Below are 10373 nucleotides of genomic sequence, written 5' to 3'. Positions count from 1 at the left end.
GAGCGTTTAGAGAGTTTTTCCTATCCCCAGAGGTAAAATCGGGGGTTGGAGGTAGGTTGCAGCCGAGGTCAGTGGCATCTGTTTTAAAATTTCAGCGCTGTTCAGCAGGGAGGCCTGGGGGGCGCCACAAGGCCGTCCTGACGCGGAATAGGGTGCGCGACTTCAGCACTCTGGACAGCGCCACACACGTTTCCCGGAGGCTGGGAAAGCCGCAGACCTGGGGGCGGAGCCTGAAGAAGCGGCCTATTAAAAGCCGCGCGCCGCGCACAAAGGGCTCACCCAATAGGTAGGAGCTTGAGGAACTGTCCAGTTGGGAGCGTTGGAGCGATGACGCGCAGAGCCTGTGGAAAGCCTACACTCGGAGCCGGGATTGTTGATTGGCCCTGTTGAAGCGACGGTGCCCAAGAGGCGGTCCTAAGAGGTTGCAAGAGGTCCTTTTCGAAAGGGTAATTTGGAAAAGCCGATTCTTGGGAGGTTTCTGCACCCAAGTGGAAGCTGGTGTACTTCCCCAGGTTGAAAGTCTCAGTGAATCCCCCACCCCTTCCCTCCTTGGGGTCGACGCAACTGTGCAGAGGAGCTCCCAAAACGGGAAGTAGGGAGTTCTCCTTATGGATTAGCTACTACGGTTCTCAGCTGCAGATCGGCAGGAGTTGGGTTTGCTCTGGAACTGAGTTAGAGGTACCTCTGACGTTGAAATAGAAGTCCTTGCAGTCCTGGGGTCGGGTAATTGTCCCAGGAGCCTGGACGATGTTTTCTCTGATTCATTCAGACGGGGTTGGGTACAGTCCTTGTGTGCTAGTCTCAGCCCCCACAGCCTGGGTGCCATGCCAGCTTTTGGGGAAACACCAGAAAGGCCATGGACCAGGACTTCTAACCTGTGTGGAATGACCTCTATGGCCACTGCCTAAACATTCCAGCTTGTCTCCCCCTCAGTAGAACAGAGTAGTGAGCCTAGACCCCTCTCCTTATCCTGGCCCAAGATAATGCATCACTCTTCATCCCAGTCAGGTGTTAAGGATATGCAGTTTTAACCCCTCTTGGGTCTGGAAGGTGGTCCCTCGCAAAGTCCAGTGGAGTTTTGCCACAGTATCACTCTGAATCTCAGCTCAGTTGTTGCAGAATTCAAGCCTTTTTGTCGGTATGTCAGCCTCTATTTTTACCTCTACCACACACAGGTTCTTTGCCCAATATTCAAATGAATTGCTCTGGAGCACCACTCAGTCCAAGTTCTTTCTAGCTCAGAACCTTTCCATGGCTCTCCGTTGTCCTCAGGATGAAGTTGAGAACTCCTCTGCTTGCCAGTCAAGCCCCTGCACTGGACGGCTCCAGGCTTACATCAAGCCACACTTTTCCCTTTTCATGACCACAACGCTCACTCACCTGAGTATAGCTCCTTGAATTCCATTCACACCTCCCAGAATTTTCTGAGCATGCCAGTTCCTTGGCTAATCCTCAACAAACCTTTTGGTCCCACTCAACCATATTGTTTCACTGGAGACGTAGAACGCCTTCCCCTAACACTCTACCCGAGCTGGGAACGGGCACTCTTGGTGCCTGGAAGCTCCTTGAGGGCTAGGACCAGGTTCACTGCCATATTCCCAGTGCTTGGTACACAGCTGAAACATAAGCAATACCCAATAAACATGTTATGTGAATGAAACAAATGAGCACAATAAGTTTTCATTTATTCTGGAGTGGGTTAGAATGAGCATTTCAGCCAAAAATGCGTGCTGCATTGCTGCCCAAAATTGTATCCAGAGGTTTTAGAACAGGCTGTGAAGGGAAGGAAGAGCCCCTTGAGGCTCACCTGGACACTGAATCCTGAGGCTGGACAGCCCAGCTGACTACACCAGAACAGGTTAATGGTCAGAGAGAGAACAAATGAATGTTTCCCTATCAGGGTAGAGGGTAGCCAGGCAGCTCAGGCTGCACCTAGGCACAACCAGGGCCCCGGTGACTTTGCAAATCTAGAGAGGTGTATGTCCCTGATTTTTGTCTCCACCATTGCTACTAAAGGCCCTCTTTCGTCTGAGGTCACTAGTCCCCAGTACTTACACCCTGTGACCAGTTCAAATTCCTGGCAAGGCCCTGTCCTTCCCTGTGACATCATCTCTTACCACCATGAGGTGTTAAATCATAATACTTTTCCCCTTCCTACCTTCCCTCCAAAAGCACCCTTCAGGGTGGTGTCTGGTCCCAGGTCATTGACCCCTATGGCCTATCCACCAAGTACCCTGTCCTGATCAACTCACCGAGGGTGTGGGCCACCAATCGATCCTTGTGCTGAGGCTCCTGGTGCTGACTGCTGGTGACTCAAGGACACGACACCATCCTCCAGCAACATGTCGGCCTACGTGTCTCTCCATAAGCCAGCTGTTGCCTACCATGGCCATGGCTGAGGAGGAGCTGGAGACCACCTCCTCCACACTGGCCTCCAAGACTTAAGAGGGCAACAGGCCTAGGAAAGACTAGATCAGCTCTGAAGATGTGAGGTGTGAGCAGCAAGGCCTTCTCCATGCTAAGGTGTAGCCACATCTTACTGAATCCAGCTTCCTGAGGTGGTAGGTCCCGGGGACTGGGATAGTGTCCATGGTCAGATACATCACTGCCACCAAGGTCCCTGAGCGGAGTCAGGGTGATGAGGTACCTGTGATCGCAAGTGGGCTCCTCAGATAGGTACTCACCTTGCTGAAAAGATGCTGTTGGCTCTGTGCTGTCCACACCTGACTACAGTAATCCTGATTGTGGTTGATGAGCTTCCAGGGCTGTGACAGCAGCAGTGGAGGTTAGAACCTTCACCCAGCCTTGCACTTGGTTGAAAAGTGTTCCCCCCAAAAGGCCTGTGCAATTCCTAACCACTGGTACCTGTGAATCTAACTTTACCTGGAAACACATCTTTTTAGATGTTTTTTAAAAGGATCGTGGGAAGAATGCATCTTAGACCAGGGTGCGCCCAATCCAGTGACTGGTATCCTTATATAAGGAAGGGAATCTGAGACACAAAGACTCACAGGAAAAGTTCATGTGCAGAGGCGGAGACAGGCATGATGCTGTCACAAGCCAAGGGATGCCTGGAGCCACCAGGAGCTGGAGGAGGCAAGAGGGCAATCCTGCTTCTTCCTAATAAACTTGTCCTGACTGTGGGAGGGACTCAGTCAGGTCTCCATCAAAGCCACCCAGGCCCCGGCCCTTCCCCCAAGAGAGGACCATGGCCACAAGTCCCAAGTCCCTGAGGACGTGTCACCACAGGGACATTTTCCTCCGCTGCCTTCTTTGATCTTGAGATGCTTTCCCTTGTGGTGTCAGCATCCAGAAACGCGAATGGTGGTGGCGGAAGCTGTTGGGAAACCCATGGTGAAACCTCTGTGGAGAATGCAGGTCCAGAGCCAAAATCATGTGGCAAGCAAGCAGTACGGGAGTGTTCCTCGCCATGGACTTCTGAGTGACACAGCTTCTGCCCACATCTGTATCATCTCAAACACAGGATCCCAGCGATCTCGTGTGGGTCTCTGTGGAGCCCCTGAATCGGTCTCCACTAGCACTTTGTACTGAAGGGATAGCAGGGCACTCCAGGCCCCATTTCCCCAAGCTGGACCATTTGATATCCAGGGCCTCCTCTGCTCTGGCAGTTGACAGAATTCTTACGATGTTTTTTTATTTAGTGCAATCACCGTTCCTTCGCCTCCCCAAGGAGGCGAATCTTTATCCTCTGAAGGCATGCTGGGTGGTTTCTGCCTCGGCTGAGTGACTGCGTCAAGAATGGTTCACACTTCTCCCAATGGCCAAGGTTAACCAAGCGCAGGAGGCCAAGGTGCCACCTGGGGCTCAAAACTTGAACAGTATATGGTCTGAGAGTGGAGAGGCAACAAGACTAGATGGGTTTCTGCAGAGAGAGGCAGTCGCAGGCCTCACCGAGGGGCTCCTTCCAGACAGGCGGGTAACACCACTCTCTCCCTCGGGCAGTGCCAGAGATGAGAAGGGCTGCTTGTGGGGGGGGCCGCTCCTCCACCTGCACACTGATGACCCCTAGGCGAAAAATCTCCCCCAAACACTGTGCAAATGTCCAAGATGGAGAGGCATCCCAAAAGTGTACTCAGTGGAACAGGACCCAGGCGGGGGCTGCTGGAGACACAAAATGCCCTCCTTGCAGGGATGGTTCTGGGGCTGCATTCCCCAGACCTTGGGAACCTTCATCCAGATTCAGCTGGGCTTCTTCAAAGTCAGCTACGTGTACCAAAGTACAAGATCACCTTACTCCACGAGGATTTGAAACTGAACTTAAAAACTCCATTAGAATTCATGAAGCAAATAAACCCTGCCCAACTATGTGTGAGCAAAACCCAAACAGCAGTGTGGGCCTCCGGAAGCCGCCTTTCAGGCCGTTGGGAGAATGGAGGCTATTGAGCCGCTGCAACACTGGGTCTCCAAGCTCCCAGACACTGGGTTGCTGGCCCTGGACTTCTCTGGTGACCAGGACCTGCCCGGCCCCCCACACCCTGCCTTCCTGCGCTGGGAACAGGGTGGAGGCACCCTGCCCATCCTGCTGCGGGTGGGCCAGACACCCAGGGCTACGACGGGCGCAGAGTTTTGTTTTTCTTTATTTGTCTACATTCAGCTCAATTCAGATGTACTGCCTGAATGATGCAGACATACCAAAAAAAAAAGAAACCCCACTCTTTCCCACTGGTTTTTAAAATAAAATCTTCACTTATAAAACTGAAACACTAAAGCATTAAAATACAGAAAGCTCGTTTAACTCACTTCACAAAAGCATTAACAGATGACGTATCCCCTTCCGTGACTATTTAAAGACAAACTGAGTTAACACTAACACCAATCGTAAATAGACAGAGGGATACTTAACTGCAAGAACTCAAAAAACTCTACTCAGACAAAGTTGTAATGGCAACTAACAAACCACTGAAGACACGGAGTCCCAAACACGGCTAAATATGGGTCACAGGACGGGTCACGGGGGTGACCAGCTGCACCTCACGACACGGCAACGTGGACAGGGGTGGGCGGAGGGGCCTGGAGAGGCCGGTTGACATGTTAACTGTGATGCATAAAACTGAATCTTACAACAGGAGGGTTAAGTGCAGAAGGTACAAATCTTCACCCCTCAGGGGCTTTATCTGTATTGGTAGTTCATGCTGTGGTCTGCATTTCTGCCGTAGCCCCCTTGTGATGACTGGTAGGAGCTGGGAGGACCGCTGTAATTCTGGCCGGACCCTGGGGAGTTGTAGTTCGACTGTGACGAGTAGCCTCCTAAGGGAGAGAGGAATGGTCAGAAGTGAGGGGCACAAGGCCCACGCTGTGGTCAGTGCTCGGGCGTCAGCCAACACTAGACAGAGCTGTGTCTGCAGAGCTGTGTCTGTCCACAAGATACAGCAGCAGAGCAGCCTTGGAAGTGCCACTTTGTTAAGTGCCTTTCCAGGGTCAGTGGGTCTAGTTCTCACATGAGCCCTGAGACGTGGGGCCATCAAGCCCAGGCTTACAAGGGGTAGGGATCTGCTCAGTCACAGATGTGTCAGCCATGGGAGGTGTAATCAGGGGCTGCCTGAGCGCAAGGCTGAACTCACCACACCCAACCAGAGTTCACACAGCAGGCTGTTTGGCCCTCACTGTTCTTAGCATTTTTCCCTGCTGGTGCCAACATTTACAAGTAGGGCAATTTCTGGACTTCCCTAGTGGTCCGGGGGTTAAGACCATGCTTCCATAGCAGGGGGCTCAGGTTTGATCACTGGTGGGGAAGCTAAGATCTCACATGCTATGTGGCCAAAAAGTTTTAAGAAAATAAAATTGGGTCTTAAAAATACCTGGCTCTGGAAGCCAATGCTGGAGGTGTGCCTAAGCCTGGGTTCTCAGAGGGTCCTGTGTGAGACCCTGTGACCGCCATGCCTGGTTTTTACCCCACACGGAAGCCAAGTGGCAGCTGCCACCACAGCCTCATCTGTGCTGCTCCCTGCACACGCCAGGCCACACCACTCCTCATGGAACCCCTGTGGGCTCCAGTGGCTCTGAGTTTAAGCCTCCCCTCTCCCCACTGCGCCACCTGCTTCCCCAGGCCCACCTTGTTTGCCTTGGTATGAGGAGCCGCCCCCAGAACCTCCATAGCCCCCGTGTGACCCTGGATTGTAGGACGATCCGCCTGAGCCGTAGCTGTTCCCGCCGCTTCTGCCTCCACTACCACTGTAGTCTGGGGGAAAGAAGACAGTGTGGTTGAGGGGCTGTGGCCACAATGTGGCTGGGGCACTCTAGGTTTTTTGTGCTATAGCCCTGGCAGTGGCAAGCCCTTGGTTGAGACCCTAGGCCTTTGCAGAAATCCCTTTCTTAACTGTTTAAACCCAGCAACCAGTCCAACCAAGAATTGCCAGGGGTCACTGGAGTCCTGTAATGTCACCACATTATGAAGCCCAATTCCATCCTGCCTGCTCCAAGCCTCCTCCCTTCTCCCACTCAGCAGCCAGCGACCCCTGCCGGGCCCACTCACAGACAGCACAGCTTCGTAAGGACAGCCCAAGGAAGCCCCGAGTTTTGTCGCGCTATGTCTGCACAGGAGGTGGAAGAAGCGGGCAATAGCTCAGCATCTGCTGGGGGCTGTCTCCAGAGCCTAGCCCTGGAGATGAGCTCATAGCAGCTGGCCTGGCCCCACAGGCTCTATCTATTCTGGTGCCCCAGCCTCTGGGACCACGTGGAGAAGGCAACAGGGAGGGGACAGCAAAGACTCGGACTGGGAGACTCTTGCTTCCAGGGTTTTCCTAACACCTGCCCTGTAGCCGGCATCCCTCGGCTCTCCACCGTGCCTGGAGATGTGCTCTGCCAGCCAACTCACTGAATTTGCTCTCGTAGCTGTAGTCGGATCCGCCTCCGCCTCCAGGGGAGCCGTAGGAGTTGGAGTACGAGGAGTAGTTGCCTTGTCCATGATTGTAGCCTTTCTGCTTGCCCTGCGGGGGCCCGTAGTTGCTGTACTGGCTTTGGCTGTAGGACTGCTGCTGGCCTTGGTGGGGCTGGTAGCCTGAGCCATACGAGGGCTTCTGTTGGCCCCCGTGCGGCTGCTTCTTCCCGGCATGTTTTGGGGGAACTGGGGAGTTGTAGTTGTCACCTTGGTAGTAGGAACCGTAGCCAGAAGAGCCACCACCGCCCCCGCCGCCGCCACCACCGGCATTCCCCGAATGCCCTCCGTTGCTGTAGAACTGACCTAAACAGGAAGGCAGCAGGTCAGGCGGAGGAGGGGGAGACGGGGACGGGCAGGAGGGGGGCGGTCGCAACTGCAGGCCCTGAAGGCTGACCCACAAGCCCATGCCCCAGGCCGGGACAGAGGGACGGAGGCAGGACAGCGAGGAGTGGCGGCTCCGGTCCATCAGGCAGCCTGGTTGGGGCTGGCCCCAGCCTTCAGCTCCACTCACCCATCAGCTGATGACAACAATGGATCTTTGCCAAGCAGCGGCACGACAGCAGGCCGACAGCAGCTTTTGCAGCAGATGTCAACATTATAGTGAGATGGGCTCCAAGCGCGGGATGACATTCACGACTAGCTTGCTGCTACCCAGATGTCCCCAACAGTGACAGGAAAAGCAAAGCCCCACAGAAGCAGCCAGCTCCCACCTTGTTCTCCTCCCCTCGCCCCCCAACTCCCCACTGTGCTGGCAAGAGGCTCTGCAGTCCAAGCCCTGGGTGACCTCAGGAGATATTCTGTAATGACGTCCTAAAGCCAGAGCCATTCACGGAAGACTAGCTGGTCTGACCAATGACCTAGGATGTCTCCCGGTTGTGACTTCCACAGCCTCATGGGGAAATGCAACACCAGAGCTGGGTTCCCAACACCCAGGTGAGGCCTCCCACCGGGCAACCCCCTCATTCCCAGCATAGCTGCCGGGCACAGGCGGGACCCAGTGTCAGGACTAACAAGACTGCAGCGAGGCCGCCACATTCTCAGGCCCTGAAGCAGAGAATGTTATGATGGATACCCGCCTCCCCAGCGCTGGCCACTAGGTACAGACACTGGTTTGTTAACAGACCCAATGCTCACACAAACCCATGGGGGATGGGCCTGACAAGGCAGGGTGATGGAATGTGGAGGTCAGGTCATGTGGGTGGCTCCCGACCCAGCCGGGCAATCCCCGACGTTCACACAGGGGCAGCAGAGCCCCTGGGGCAGGCAGACCCAGGCACACTACCTCTGGCTGGCTGTTGCCCCTGACACAGTCAGCCATTGTGTGTGCCTGGGATGGGGGAGGAGGAGGAGGGAACGCTCCCACACAGCCAGTCTGTCCTTCCCATATTTAGCAGCAATGGTCTCCCGTCTTTTGAATGAGATGAATCTGGGAGTTCTCAAGGACCTTCCACCCACTGCAGATATACCCCTCGTACCACTGTGTCTTGGGTGGTGTGGACAATAATTTGGATACAACTAATCTGCAACATAAGTTAATTTCCTCGAGACCCCTCCACTCAGCCCACCCAAAGGCAGAATCACCAGGGAGAAGGCTGTGTCCCCGATGCAGGAGAGAAAACACGTGAAGGTTCCTGAAGGAGGGGCGGTACCCCCTTGAGACTCCCCCCATCTCTCAGAAGCCCACCACCTCAGCTGCCCACGGCCTGCACTGAGCGCCTCCTCGCCCCTCCGCCAGCGTGGGGATGAATGAAGACGCCAAGGACTGAGGGCTTGTTACTTTAACATGTATTGATTAAAAAAAAAAATAATAAAGGGGTGGGAAAGTTTTCAACGTCATTTCAGGATAACTATTTCCTGGTATAAAAAGACATTATTCTCAAACAATAACGTTCTAAAAAAAAAAATACATCATGCAATCAAAGTTTTCAAAAGTTTCACTGAATGTTTCAAACCCCTGGGAACAAACTATTGATAACCGTTTTGACCAGTTTTTTGCCTGAATAAACGCAAAATCTTGCAAGTCAATGCGGAGGCAGGCTTTGCTGCAAGAACTGTTGATCAGAGCCAAAACTACACTCGTTCCCGAGAAGGACTCCCGCCAGGAAACGAGGGTCTCATTCAAGAGCCAGAACGCCTCGGTGCGCCTCTACACGCAAGGAGAAGCCCTCAGCTCAAGTCTGCAACTTCGGGTGAGAGGGCAGTAGCGTTCCAGGCCTTCTGGAATCTGCTGTGGGAGCAGGGTGGCAGCAAAGGGCCTGCTGGGGGGCTTGGCTCCTCACTGAAGAATTAGGCGCTATGTATTAGGCTCTTTCTACTTGGTTATTTTTAAAGCCCGATTTAAAAGAAAAAGGAAAAAAAAAGAAAAATCCTTAAGAATCCCATGCATTTGCAGCAACGACTAGGACTTGCAAAATTCTACGTTCTCGTTTCCTTAAAGCCTGTCTGTTTCTTGCACTGAGAGTGGAAGCACAGTTTTGATACCTTTGAGAGTTCACCTCTAGCTAAAGCAGCCATAGAATATCGCACTCCGGAACAAGAACCCACCAGAGCAGTTACAAAAGGCGGATGAGGTTAACTTAGCACAATGTACAATTCCCCAATGTCCCCAATGTTTCACATGCTTATGAAAAAAAGGCCGATTGCTCTGGATTCAGATGTGGTGAAACTGTTACTGTCAAAGGCATCAAAGAGATTTGGGTATTTGTTAAAAGGTTAAAAATTCATACAAAACCTGCTGTAAATTAAGACAAAGGTAGATTAAAATGCATTATTATCTGTCTCTTAAATAAAGTAATGCTTTCCATAAAAAGCAAAGGTGGGCTTTTGCCTTGATGCTGACCAACGCTGGCTCTAGAATTCTGTGCAGTTCTGCACAAAAACGCATTCTCTGAAAAATTGTTTTCCACTTATTGTGAACTTCAATAGGACCAAGTTCAAAGGCAAATCACAATAAAAACTGCCATTGTCTTAAATTCTGCAGGCTAAGTTTCAGACAAGCTGCGGTGACAAGCCACGGTTGAGAAACCCAGTGAAGCACAGGGCACAGCACGGACACTTTGGGTTTTGGAGTTCGAGAAAATTGGAGTAAAAAGTTGATTTTGTGTGCAATACTTTTAGATGCTCTAGGAAGACCCAAAATCATGATAGCCGTAGCAGTCTGTGAAAAAGTCACCTACAAAAGGGGGAGACAGAGCAGAGAAAAAAAATTAGAATTCTTTTGAAAAAGGGCACAGAGCGCCACATTTGAAATTCATGTTTTAGATTTCTCTGCTCCTGTAACCCCCCAATGAAGGCTCCTTCTCAAGACAAGAGCTGTGCCCTGTCAGGAAAAGCGTATTCACAGGTTTGGTGCTTCGCATGGCTTAAAGCAGAGAAATTTAAAATTTTGACTTTTAATGAATTTGCCAGTTATACAAATGTGAGCCTTAACACTTAAAAGAGTAAATTACGCTTCTGCAGCATGGGGGCGCTGGAG

General features: G+C 52.3%; 1 protein-coding gene and 1 long non-coding RNA gene across 24 annotated transcripts in view; one reads left to right on the top strand and one right to left on the bottom strand.

The window, feature by feature from the left end:
- Positions 1-95: 95 nt before the first annotated feature.
- Positions 96-1664, top strand: LOC145509518 (uncharacterized). Its single transcript, XR_014056134.1, has 2 exons — positions 96-446; positions 1176-1664. It is a non-coding gene; the product is annotated as an uncharacterized LOC145509518 (long non-coding RNA).
- Positions 1665-4580: 2916 nt separating this feature from the next.
- ILF3 (interleukin enhancer binding factor 3) overlaps positions 4581-10373 on the bottom strand; it is a 28131-nt gene continuing 22338 nt past the window's right edge. For 11 of the 23 annotated variants that reach the window (XM_081498259.1, XM_081498263.1, XM_081498258.1 and 8 more), the window contains 3 exons: positions 6836-7201; positions 6074-6199; positions 4581-5268 (listed from right to left, as the gene is read on the bottom strand). In XM_081498259.1, coding sequence (XP_081354385.1) covers positions 5132-5268; positions 6074-6199; positions 6836-7201 — 629 coding nt within the window. In that variant the 3' untranslated portion in view covers positions 4581-5131. Of the gene's footprint in view, positions 5269-6073; positions 6200-6835; positions 10071-10373 lie in introns of all 23 variants that reach the window. The other 12 variants (XR_014056131.1, XR_014056128.1, XR_014056127.1 and 9 more) reach the window with 3 other exon arrangements.

The sequence above is a fragment of the Giraffa tippelskirchi genome, chromosome 6 (assembly GCF_054371585.1).
Source record: "Giraffa tippelskirchi isolate mGirTip1 chromosome 6, T2T-mGirTip1v1.2.pri, whole genome shotgun sequence".
Taxonomy (NCBI): domain Eukaryota; kingdom Metazoa; phylum Chordata; class Mammalia; order Artiodactyla; family Giraffidae; genus Giraffa; species Giraffa tippelskirchi.
Note: the sequence above shows the minus strand (reverse complement) of the source record. Positions and strands in the feature narration are given on the sequence as shown.